This window comes from Cajanus cajan, chromosome 9, assembly GCF_000230855.2.
Source record: "Cajanus cajan strain Asha chromosome 9, NIPB_CcT2T_4, whole genome shotgun sequence".
Lineage (NCBI taxonomy): Eukaryota > Viridiplantae > Streptophyta > Magnoliopsida > Fabales > Fabaceae > Cajanus > Cajanus cajan.
In genome coordinates, this window is record NC_138525.1 from 7077624 (window position 1) to 7090429 (window position 12806).

General features: G+C 35.5%; 2 protein-coding genes and 1 long non-coding RNA gene across 4 annotated transcripts; 1 reads left to right on the forward strand and 2 right to left on the reverse strand.

Annotated features, from left to right (window-relative positions):
• Nucleotides 1-774: 774 nt before the first annotated feature.
• On the reverse strand, nucleotides 775-5090 carry LOC145951626 (uncharacterized). Of its 2 annotated transcripts, XR_014429431.1 has the most exons (3): nucleotides 3599-5090; nucleotides 2214-2800; nucleotides 775-1415 (listed from the first exon to the last, which is right to left on the reverse strand). It is a non-coding gene; the product is annotated as an uncharacterized LOC145951626 (long non-coding RNA). The 2 variants fall into 2 exon arrangements; XR_014429430.1 differs by lacking the exon at nucleotides 3599-5090 and having other exon boundaries at nucleotides 2214-3497.
• Nucleotides 5091-7332: 2242 nt separating this feature from the next.
• Nucleotides 7333-10634, forward strand: LOC109813890 (uncharacterized). The gene is made up of 3 exons (XM_020378171.3): nucleotides 7333-7929; nucleotides 8179-8538; nucleotides 9781-10634. The coding sequence occupies exons 1-3, from the start codon at nucleotides 7660-7662 to the stop codon at nucleotides 10429-10431; spliced, it is 1281 nt and encodes a 426-aa protein (XP_020233760.1). The 5' UTR covers nucleotides 7333-7659; the 3' UTR covers nucleotides 10432-10634.
• A 743-nt stretch (nucleotides 10635-11377) lies between these two features.
• On the reverse strand, nucleotides 11378-12063 carry LOC109813891 (18.2 kDa class I heat shock protein). The gene has a single exon (XM_020378172.3). It carries the CDS (start codon nucleotides 12006-12008, stop codon nucleotides 11544-11546), a length of 465 nt encoding a protein of 154 aa, XP_020233761.1. The 5' UTR covers nucleotides 12009-12063; the 3' UTR covers nucleotides 11378-11543.
• Nucleotides 12064-12806: the final 743 nt, after the last annotated feature.

Here is a 12806-nt window from a genome sequence, read left to right on the forward strand (position 1 = left end):
GCTCAGCCGTTTGCCTCCAGATTTCAAAACCTACAAAATAACACAAAATTTGATCAAAAGATTCATCGCTTCATGTACTAACATAAATCAAAAGTCCCTATTTGATTCTAAGTATTTATAAACCAAAATTATATCAATATGTACAAAATTTGTGCTAGATAAGTGTCTCAAATTCATATTTAATCAGATTAGTTAGACACTTATCAAGCTAGAAACTTGATGAAGATTTTCGCAATCTCTCCACTTGGCAAGCGGACCAAGTTTCGATGTAGTATTTAAGTATCGTCCTCAGGGATTTGAGAATTTAGTAATTCTTACTCTAATGATTAATATAGAGATGTTGATATGATTGGAAGTGAGCTAATGTGAGGCAAAATTAAAACGATAATGTAAAAGTTATAAGAACAATTATATGAAACAAGGATTGGACCCTAGAGCACTTGCTAACTCCTAAATTTCCTTAAAATAAATATGATTTCATCTTCATGACTTCCACGTTCATTTAGTAATTCAACAAGATCCCTCAAAATTGAATCCTAAAGTAATTAATCTAAAACATGATTCCTCTATGTTTTATGATTAACACTTTGCATTAAGAGCAATGACTTGAACAAGGTGACTAAACAAATCAAGTCTATTCCTAGAGCAAGAGATGTTTAGGTGCAAGATTCAGTTCGGGTTTTCAAAAACGTTTTCCAACCGGATTCAAAAACCAAAAATCATACAACGGGTGATCAAGCCGATATAAGCATTAAGAGAAGAATCAAACACAAGTAATGAAAATGAAATGCATATATATATTTAAGAAGAAGAAGAGTTAGTAGTTACATCTAGACCAATCCTCAAAGATTTAGCCCCTCATGGCCATTTACAAGATCAAAGGAGTGGAAGAAGAAATTACAAAGGAAGAGATGAAGAAAAAGGAGTTGATCCTCGTTCCCAAGTGATCCAGCCTCCAAATCTTCGTTCCCACTCTGTTCTTTCTTCCTCCTGTGCTCCCCGCTCTTGTTTTTCTCTTTGTTTTCGTCTCTGTTCCCCCTTTTCTCTCTCCCCTGCCCTTTTATAATTGCTAGAATTAAAACAGAGTAGGCAGGAAAGAGAAGAATCCGCTCAGCGCCTTGAAACGGCTGAGCGGTTTGAAGAATTCTTCACCATGAAGTAATCTGAATGGCTGAGCCATTCAAATCCGCTGAGCGCCTGAGAGATTCTTCATTGTTAAGCAAGCACAAGGGGCTGGGCGCTTCATATCCGCTCAGCGCCTAGGAGGCAGAGAGCACTCCTTCTTCCAGGGCCAAATCCGCTCAGCGCCTTATAGTGGCTGAGCGCCTCTCTTTTGCTGCATTTGTTGAGCTCTCTGGCTTGAAGGCGCTCAGCCGTTTCAAGGCGCTCAGCCGTTTGCCTCCAGATTTCAAAACCTACAAAATAACACAAAATTTGATCAAAAGATTCATCGCTTCATGTACTAACATAAATCAAAAGTCCCTATTTGATTCTAAGTATTTATAAACCAAAATTATATCAATATGTACAAAATTTGTGCTAGATAAGTGTCTCAAATTCATATTTAATCAGATTAGTTAGACACTTATCAAGCTAGAAACTTGATGAAGATTTTCGCAATCTCTCCACTTGGCAAGCGGACCAAGTTTCGATGTAGTATTTAAGTATCGTCCTCAGGGATTTGAGAATTTAGTAATTCTTACTCTAATGATTAATATAGAAATGTTGATATGATTGGAAGTGAGCTAATGTGAGGCAAAATTAAAACGATAATGTAAAAGTTATAAGAACAATTATATGAAACAAGGATTGGACCCTAGAGCACTTGCTAACTCCTAAATTTCCTTAAAATAAATATGATTTCATCTTCATGACTTCCACGTTCATTTAGTAATTCAACAAGATCCCTCAAAATTGAATCCTAAAGTAATTAATCTAAAACATGATTCCTCTATGTTTTATGATTAACACTTTGCATTAAGAGCAATGACTTGAACAAGGTGACTAAACAAATCAAGTCTATTCCTAGAGCAAGAGATGTTTAGGTGCAAGATTCAGTTCGGGTTTTCAAAAACGTTTTCCAACCGGATTCAAAAACCAAAAATCATACAACGGGTGATCAAGCCGATATAAGCATTAAGAGAAGAATCAAACACAAGTAATGAAAATGAAATGCATATATATATTTAAGAAGAAGAAGAGTTAGTAGTTACATCTAGACCAATCCTCAAAGATTTAGCCCCTCATGGCCATTTACAAGATCAAAGGAGTGGAAGAAGAAATTACAAAGGAAGAGATGAAGAAAAAGGAGTTGATCCTCGTTCCCAAGTGATCCAGCCTCCAAATCTTCGTTCCCACTCTGTTCTTTCTTCCTCCTGTGCTCCCCGCTCTTGTTTTTCTCTTTGTTTTCGTCTCTGTTCCCCCTTTTCTCTCTCCCCTGCCCTTTTATAATTGCTAGAATTAAAACAGAGTAGGCAGGAAAGAGAAGAATCCGCTTAGCGCCTTGAAACGGCTGAGCGGTTTGAAGAATTCTTCACCATGAAGTAATCTGAATGGCTGAGCCATTCAAATCCGCTGAGCGCCTGAGAGATTCTTCATTGTTAAGCAAGCACAAGGGGCTGGGCGCTTCATATCCGCTCAGCGCCTAGGAGGCAGAGAGCACTCCTTCTTCCAGGGCCAAATCCGCTCAGCGCCTTATAGTGGCTGAGCGCCTCTCTTTTGCTGCATTTGTTGAGCTCTCTGGCTTGAAGGCGCTCAGCCGTTTCAAGGCGCTCAGCCGTTTGCCTCCAGATTTCAAAACCTACAAAATAACACAAAATTTGATCAAAAGATTCATCGCTTCATGTACTAACATAAATCAAAAGTCCCTATTTGATTCTAAGTATTTATAAACCAAAATTATATCAATATGTACAAAATTTGTGCTAGATAAGTGTCTCAAATTCATATTTAATCAGATTAGTTAGACACTTATCAAGCTAGAAACTTGATGAAGATTTTCGCAATCTCTCCACTTGGCAAGCGGACCAAGTTTCGATGTAGTATTTAAGTATCGTCCTCAGGGATTTGAGAATTTAGTAATTCTTACTCTAATGATTAATATAGAGATGTTGATATGATTGGAAGTGAGCTAATGTGAGGCAAAATTAAAACGATAATGTAAAAGTTATAAGAACAATTATATGAAACAAGGATTGGACCCTAGAGCACTTGCTAACTCCTAAATTTCCTTAAAATAAATATGATTTCATCTTCATGACTTCCACGTTCATTTAGTAATTCAACAAGATCCCTCAAAATTGAATCCTAAAGTAATTAATCTAAAACATGATTCCTCTATGTTTTATGATTAACACTTTGCATTAAGAGCAATGACTTGAACAAGGTGACTAAACAAATCAAGTCTATTCCTAGAGCAAGAGATGTTTAGGTGCAAGATTCAGTTCGGGTTTTCAAAAACGTTTTCCAACCGGATTCAAAAACCAAAAATCATACAACGGGTGATCAAGCCGATATAAGCATTAAGAGAAGAATCAAACACAAGTAATGAAAATGAAATGCATATATATATTTAAGAAGAAGAAGAGTTAGTAGTTACATCTAGACCAATCCTCAAAGATTTAGCCCCTCATGGCCATTTACAAGATCAAAGGAGTGGAAGAAGAAATTACAAAGGAAGAGATGAAGAAAAAGGAGTTGATCCTCGTTCCCAAGTGATCCAGCCTCCAAATCTTCGTTCCCACTCTGTTCTTTCTTCCTCCTGTGCTCCCCGCTCTTGTTTTTCTCTTTGTTTTCGTCTCTGTTCCCCCTTTTCTCTCTCCCCTGCCCTTTTATAATTGCTAGAATTAAAACAGAGTAGGCAGGAAAGAGAAGAATCCGCTCAGCGCCTTGAAACGGCTGAGCGGTTTGAAGAATTCTTCACCATGAAGTAATCTGAATGGCTGAGCCATTCAAATCCGCTGAGCGCCTGAGAGATTCTTCATTGTTAAGCAAGCACAAGGGGCTGGGCGCTTCATATCCGCTCAGCGCCTAGGAGGCAGAGAGCACTCCTTCTTCCAGGGCCAAATCCGCTCAGCGCCTTATAGTGGCTGAGCGCCTCTCTTTTGCTGCATTTGTTGAGCTCTCTGGCTTGAAGGCGCTCAGCCGTTTCAAGGCGCTCAGCCGTTTGCCTCCAGATTTCAAAACCTACAAAATAACACAAAATTTGATCAAAAGATTCATCGCTTCATGTACTAACATAAATCAAAAGTCCCTATTTGATTCTAAGTATTTATAAACCAAAATTATATCAATATGTACAAAATTTGTGCTAGATAAGTGTCTCAAATTCATATTTAATCAGATTAGTTAGACACTTATCAATATGTTCCTCTGTTAATTGATTATGGAAAGAAAATTGTAGGACTCACGTGTCTTTCTTCCTTCACTAAAACAAGCATAAATAAGTGAGAAATGGTTTACCAACTCACATGTGTGGGGGTTTTAACTTCATCTCTAACACTTTATTTTGTCTTGATTCATTTGATTTGAGAACCATATTGTTGTTGGTGATGTATGTTACTAAAACTTTGCATGTTGCTTTGTTAATCGATTATGGAAAGGAAATTGTAGGATCCCCATTTTTTTTTCTTCACTAAAACAAGCAATAAGTGAGAAATGAGTTACTTATTCACCTAGGTGAGCGTTTTAACATCATCTCCAACACTTTATTTTGTCTTGATTCATTCGGTTTGAAAATCATATTGGTGTTGGTGATGTATATTATCGAAACTTTGCATATGTTCCTTTGTTAATCAATTATGGAAAGGAAATTGTAAGACCCGCATGTTTTTTTTCACCAAAACAAGCATAAATAAGTGAGAAATGGTTTACTTATTCACTTGCATGAGCATTTTAACTTCATTTTTGACACCCTATTTCATCTTGATTTGTTTGATTCAAGAGTCATATTAGTGATGGTGTACGTTACTGAAACTCTGCATATGTTCCTTTGTTTAATTATGGAAAGAAAATTGTAGGACCCATATGTCTTTTTTCTTCACTAAAACAAGCATAAATGAGTGAGAAATGAGTTACTTATTCACATGCATAAGCGTTTTAACTTTATCTCCGACACTCTATTTTGTCTTGATTTGCTTGAATCGAGAGTTATATTGGTACTGGTGATGTACATTATTGAAACTTTGCAAATGTTCCTTTGTTAATCAATTATGGAAAGAAAATTGTAGAACACACATGTCATTTTTTCTTCACTAAAACAAGCATAAATAATTGAGAAATGAGTTGCTTATTCATGTGCTTAAGCGTTTTAACTTCATTTCCAACACTTTATTTTGTCTTGATTCATTTGACTTGAAAATCATACTAGTTTTGGTGATGTGTGCACGTTACTAGAACTCTGCACATGTTCCTTTGTTAATCGATTATGGAAAGGAAATGGTAGGACTCACATGCCTTTTCTTTCACTAAAACAAGCATAAATAAGTGGGAAAGGAGTTACTTGTTCACTTGCGTGAGCGTTTTAACTTCATCTTTGACACTCTATTTCATCTTGATTTGTTTGATTCAAGAACCATATTGGTGGTGGTATACGTTACTAAAACTCTACACAAGTTCCTTTGTTAATTGATTATGAAAAGAAAATTGTAGAACCTAGTGAGAAATGAGTTACTTGTTCACATGCATAAGCATTTTAACTTCATCTCTAATACTCTATTTTGTCTTGATTCGTTTGATTTGAAAACCATATTGGTATTGATGATGTACGTTACCCAAACTCTGCCTATGTTTCTTTGTTAATTAATATTGGAAAAGAAATCGTAGGACTCGCATGTCTTCTTTTCCTCACCAAAACAAGCAGAAATAAGTGAGAAGCGAGTTACTTATTCACATGTGTAAGCGTTTTAATTTCATCTCGAAGACTGTTTTGTTTTGATTAGTTTGATTTGAGAACCATATTGGTGTTGGTGATGTACGTTACCAGAACTCTGCATATGATCCTTTATTAATCAATTACAAAAAGGAAATTATTGGGCTCACATGTTTTCTTTTTTTTTTTCAGTAAAACAAGCATAAATAAGTGAGAAAACGAGTTATTCATTCATGTGTATAAGCATTTAACTTCATCTCCAAACATTATTATGTTTTGATTGATTTGATTTGAGAACCATATGTATATGTTACTAGAACTCTACATATGATCCTTTATTAATTAATTATGATAAAGAAATTGCAAGACTCACATATCGTCTTTCCTTATTAAAACAAACATTATTAAGTAAAAAATGAGTTACTTATTCACGTGTGAATAATTTAAAATCGTTTAACTTTATTTTCAACACTTTATTTTATCTTTGATTAAATTAATATGAAAACCAAATTAATATTTGTAATATAGTTTATCAAAATTTTGCATATGTTTATTTATTTATCGATTACAAAAAGGAAAGTATAGGACATGTCTTTTTTCTTTGCTAAAACAAACAAAAATAAGGGAGAAAATAATTACTTATTCATATGCCTAAGTGTTTTAACTTTATCTTTAACACTATTTTGTCTTAATTGATTTTATTTGAGAAATAAATTGATATTGGTGAGGTACAATACTAGAACTTTGCATATATTCATTAATAAACGGATTACCAAAATAAAATTGGTGTGCCTCTAAATTACTTGATAGATTAGTATCATTTTTTAATGAAAAAATTTTACTAACCTCCCTTAGAATCTTTTTAAATGAAACATCTCTTTAGTTTTTAAGTGAACACAATCTCCCTTATTTGTTTATTTAAGTGACATATACAACCTCTTATATAGATAATATTATTTATCTGAGATAACAAATTATTAATTCAAGTATTAACCATTGAATAAGATTTGTTCTCTTAGTCAATATTATATCCTAAATATCATACTTATTGTGATTTAAAAACTATAACAATTTCAAGAAACAGTTTTAATAAAATAAAAATTATTATTTTTAAAATTAAAAAATAGTAACAAATTTATAAAGTTAACAGTGCTATAAGTAGTTCAAAATAAAAGATGGACACATATATAATCAATTTTTATTTTTTCTCTTTTTTTTCACTTTAAATAATAATGTTATTTTAAAGGAGATAAGTGATTTAAAAAAAATTATAAATTTATACCGAGACATATAATTTTATGCTTAAAGAAAAGGAAAACTAACAAGGTATGAACTGGAGGACTTTTATAACGATTTTGGGCTTTCATTTTCTGCCAGATAAATAAAGATAAATGCACCAGACTTTACTTAATCTCAACAACCTACCTTAGCATGTCCCCTTTAGAAAAAAAAAATTAAATAAATAAGCTGACAGTGGAATCTTAAAATTATACTAGAAACAAGTACCTTAATTTAAAATGGAAACCGTAAGTTAAGTTGGGCATAACAAGTTATATAGTGTGAGAAGCGTGCCAACACGACGACATAGACAAGTGAGGGTCCCTTCCCCGTAGTTTGGTTGTTAATCTTTTTCCAAAGTTACATACTCAACACCAAATAACTATTACCAATACCAAGTTCCTTCTCCCTTTTAATTCAAGATTTTTCCTCCCTTTTTTTATCTCCAAAGTCTTTCTTGGGTGCATGCTATTTCCAAAATCCACCAAAATACGTTTTCTTTAGTTTCTGCTATGAGGAAACTCTGTCCCAATCTTACTCGCGAGGATGGGCTGGAAACGGTGCTTGAGGTTCCCATCCCAGAAGAGATTTTCACTATCAAGAGCGGACCCAGCAGAGCTTGGCATAACATGAAGTCATGGATGAAGCCAAACGTTGAATCTTCAAGATCATCTTCACTCTTCGGAGACATCCAACTCTTGCTCGGTGTTGTGGGAGCCCCATTGATCCCTCTCCCCATCACCTCTCACAACCAACCCATCAACGTTAAATCCCACAACATTGTTAGTAATGACTAACCCAACACCAACACTCTTTTTTTTTTCTTTTTTACAAAATTTAGATACATTTTCTTATGGTATTTTCCTATTAGAATTAAAGTTTCATCTCAATTATCTATGTTGATCTTTAACATAAATTTTTATTATCCTAAGTTTTTCCCTTTTTTTTTTTTATAACAAAGATTTATGATAATTTGAGTAGATATATGTGTATGTATCTGAATTTTAACTCTTTGATTGTGTGTTGTGAAGGAGGCTTCGATGGCGAAATATATAGTGAAACAGTACGTGGCGGCTGTGGGAGGGGAGAGTGGTTTGAATAGGGTGGAAAGCATGTATGCAATGGGGGAGGTGAGAGTAGGGACTTCAGAGTTTTCAGCAGGGGAAGAATGTGTGAGTAGCAAGAAGATGGTGAAGAAGGTGCAGATGAAGGGTGAAGTGGGGGGGTTTGTTGTGTGGCAGAAGAAACCAGAACTGTGGAGCTTGGAGCTGGTTGTTTCTGGCTACAAAATCAGTGCCGGGAGTGATGGGAAAGTGGCATGGAGGCAAACACCTTGGCACCATTCTCATGCTTCTCGTGGCCCACCAAGACCACTTAGGCGTTTACTTCAGGTAATCCCAATTTTAAATTCACCTTTCCTTTTTTTCTTCTCTCTCGCTTTAATTAAAGCTATGAAATATACCAGATGTGTGTGTCTAACGTGTGTTTTTATGTTTTTCATTATACAACATGATTAATTATGATTAGGATTTGGTATCATATATGTATATTTTGCCTGTGGGAACATTGGGGTTAAAGATGATTCGCCCAACTTTACATTTTTTTTTTCTTTCTCAATCTCATACTAAATTCCTGCTGTCGGCTAAGTTTGTTACGTTTGAACTGAGAAAATGCATGACTTTGGTTTTTTTTTTCTCTGTTTCTTTTACATTTATGAATGCGGCAAAGGGATTCAAAAAACCGTGTTCTTGTATCAATTCCGGTTACTTTAACCTGATTTACTCTGATTGTCAATTGAATGCATTCCCATATCATATAGTATGCTGCATTCCCACTTCACTCGTTTTTTTTATTTTTTGTTTATAGCATAAAGGTATAGATAGCTTCCGATAACACGGAAAAGCTATTTTGCATGTTGTCAGCCTCCTCAAACCAAACCAAACGCTGCCTAACCAAATCCACCCTCCCAAAACCAAGTGCTTCCCTTTTCAAAAACAAATAACAGGAAAAAAAATATATAGAAAAAGTCAATTCACTTTTCTAATTGTTTTTCATAGTAATTAATAACTTAACCCTCCCTGAACGCGAAGGTGTCTACTTCTAATAACAAGTCAACAATTTCATATGCAATGCAAGAAAATTTCTTCCTTATTTAGTCTATTCAGTCCGAAGCCAAATGTATAATTCCTCCAATTCAGTAGTTAACAATATTTATCGTCATTCCTAGAAGTCAGCAATTTGCTAGACCCTATAAGTCAACAATATTTATCTTCATTCCTCAGTGCATGACAACTTGCCTCCGTTTTTCAAAATACCATTTTTTTTTTCTTGTGTCCTCCCAAACCTTCTAATGGTTGACAACCAAGTTAATCGCATTAAGGCATCTTTTGCTTATTGCTATGACATGAAGTTTGGCTAGCAAAAAAAGGCTTATAAAGAAGGGCATTGGTGTCCTCCCCATCACTAATTTGATGCACCCAATTCCTTTGATAAATGATTTTTAAAATACTAGCTAATGTCAAATAATAACACATACACATTACTATATCCACATTATGAGTATGAAATATATAGATATATAAATAATGTTGCCTATTGTATAGATCTCTCAATAGTTTATGCCATTCGAACAGGGTCTCGATCCAAGGTCCACAGCCAATTTGTTCGACAACTCCGTATGCATTGGGGAGAAGACGGTGAATAACGAAGAATGTTTCGTACTAAAACTCGAAGCTGATTTCACTTCACTCCGAACAAGAAGTAGCAGCAACGTAGAGATTATTCGCCACACGGTGTGGGGCTATTTCAGCCAGAGAACGGGTCTCTTGGTCCAGTTAGAAGACTCTCACTTGCTCAAACTCAAATCCTCAACAAGTGACGCCATATTCTGGGAAACCAACATGGAGTCTCTAATACAGGACTACAAAACCGTGGATGGCATTAACATAGCACACGCGGGGAAGACTTGGGTGACATTGTCAAGGTTCGGTGAAGGCCCTGAGAGCCATTCCAGGACCAGAATAAACGAGGTTTGGAAAATTGAAGAAGTGGATTTCAACATCAAAGGGTTGTCCATGGATTGCTTCCTACCCCCTAGTGATTTGAAGAGAGAGGAAGAGAAGGGCTTAGCAGAGTGTGGGGTGGCTACAAACAATGCAAAGTTGCCCCATAAGATTCAATCTGCTTCTTTTAAGATCAGTGTTTCCAAAGTAGCTGCGGTTAACGTGGATGATTCAAGTGTAAGTGATCAAAGTGATCATGATGATGACGACGAAGAAGTGTGAATCTGAGCCTTCCATTTTGTATGACCATCCATCCCATGTTCCCATTTCAGGGGCTTGTAGGGGATATATGGTATATGTTAAGTGACTTAATTCCTTCACTTCAAGGTGATTTTCTTGCTACAAATGTAGAACGTAAAATTTATAACGCTCATTGGAAACTTGATGTAAATAAAAAAAAAATAAAAAGTGTAAATCCTAGGATAATCTAAGGGTATGTTGTGATCAAGTCAAACGTAACTTGATCTAGAATTTAGTTTGATGCTCAAGTCGAATTCATTGGGTGTAAACGCGTTAATTGAGATTTATCTTCAAGTAAAAAAGGACTTTTGATGCTATCTTACATTAATTGGAAGGGGAAAAAATGATGCAGAAGGTTTTCTTCTAATACCATGATAACCTACCAGATTTGAATGTCTTAGTAGCCAATCTTTTTCTCTCTGATGTAATTCCAAGTCTCCATATTTGTAGATGATCTACATAGATCCTATTGGTAATTTTAAAAACTTATATCGCCCATATACTGTTGCAGTTGCAGAACTCTTAACTAGAATATTAAGAATGTTGTGTTGATTAATTGGTGACTAGTATCTTGTATATTTGAGTAGCTGTCTCCCTTTGAGGAAAGACAAATGACGGGCTTTTTTCTTCTGCATCTGCCTATAATTTGTATGTGAAATAGGTATCATCCTAGAGTTCCCCTTCATAACGCCATTTGGCCTTGGAAGGGTGCAGACAGGATTGAGATCATTCCCTGGAAGATTGCTAAAAATGGTTTGCTTACTAACAAAGCTTGCTTCTCTGGGAAGCTTGATTGTTCGAGATATGTCTCATGCACCATGAAACTACACTTTATGTGTTCTGCTAATTCTGTGGTTGAGAGACTTGTGGTCAAATGCAGAAATGTCTAAATAGTAAATACTTATCCCGATAGGACTGAAATGAGAGATTTAGATAAAGCAACAACAGTTTATTGATACATAGGGAAAATCTTACAATAAGCAGTGGAATTTAAAATCCAGACATGACCACAATACATAAGGTGACATAAACACACAGAAGACACGATACTTGTTTAGAAGGCGGAACATGGATGCGGCAAGGGAACAAAAGATCTAACCAGAGATTTGAATAGACTTGACCTCAGGCTTCTTCTGTTCTTCCTTAGGAACAGTAACAGTTAGCACCCCATTCTCCATGGCAGCCTTAACCTGATCCATTTTGGCATTCTCGGGAAGCCTGAACCTTCTGACGAACTTGCCACTGCTTCTTTCAACGCGGTGCCATTTATCATCCTTCTCTTCCTTCTCTCGGCTCCTCTCTCCACTAATCTGCAGAATGCTTCCATCTTCCACTTCCACCTTCACCTCCTCCTTCTTCAGCCCAGGAAGGTCCACGTTGAACACGTGCGCCTCCGCCGTCTCCTTCCAGTCGACGCGCGTGTTGGCTATGGCACTGCCTTCACCACCCGAGGAAGGCGCGTTCCCAAGAAACCCCACGAAAGGGTCCCATACGTCAAGAGAAAAAGGGTCGAACACGTTGCTTCGTCGACCACCCAAGAGGCTCGGAATAAGAGACATGCTACTGAGATGTTATTTCGATCAATGCTTCTTCAGTTCTATGCTCTCTTCACAAGCACACGTAGCTTTATATACCCAACAAAATCAACTCTCTAGTGTTTTCCAGGATTTTCTTATGACACGTAACACGTTGCTTTCTATAACTTTCTACGTCTTTCCACTAAACTCTCTTTGCTTCCCATCATTTTTCATCCTCAACATTTATATACTAATATCTCATTATGAGTTGGTATTATATAACTAAAATTAGTTAATTAATAGCTAAAAAATACTTTTTATTAATGTGTTTAATTAAACTAAAAAAACAAAATGAGGGCACACCACCTCCACGCCTCTCATCTAAACATTTGTGTCTGATGTGGCGTTCAGTGGCAAAACGAATGAATGAGGTGTTGCAATGGTGGCACTGAGTGTTGATGCCACGTCCCAAAGGTCGTTTTCATCCATCACAACATGTTTGTTCACTCAGCTCCCAAGGAATCGTGATTTATAATATCATTGTATTAAGTTCTGATCATGAAATGGAAAATTTTTGCTACCTTTTTCCATTGAAATCTTACTTTACGTACACAAAATTTTATTGTTCCTAATCAATTGTTTTTAAATGATTTTATTTTAAAATGTAGAAATATATATCTTTATCAATAATTTATTTAAACTTTATATTTGTATTTTAATATTTGTTTCGTTATTAATTAGTTTAACGTTCAAACTTTAAAACAATAAATTTATATACAAATGTAAATATTTCTTTTACAAGTTTTTAATTAGAATAAGAAAAATTATAAAATATTTGAC

Excerpts from the sequence above, each read along its gene's own strand:
- LOC109813890 (XM_020378171.3), top strand. The coding sequence starts at position 7,660 with ATGAGGAAACTCTGTCCCAATCTTACTCGCGAGGATGGGCTGGAAACG. Across the intron at positions 7,930-8,178 it reads ACGTTAAATCCCACAACATT|GAGGCTTCGATGGCGAAATA; the intron begins GTTAGTAATGAC and ends TGTGTTGTGAAG. Across the intron at positions 8,539-9,780 it reads CACTTAGGCGTTTACTTCAG|GGTCTCGATCCAAGGTCCAC; the intron begins GTAATCCCAATT and ends CCATTCGAACAG.
- LOC109813891 (XM_020378172.3), bottom strand. The coding sequence starts at position 12,008 with ATGTCTCTTATTCCGAGCCTCTTGGGTGGTCGACGAAGCAACGTGTTC.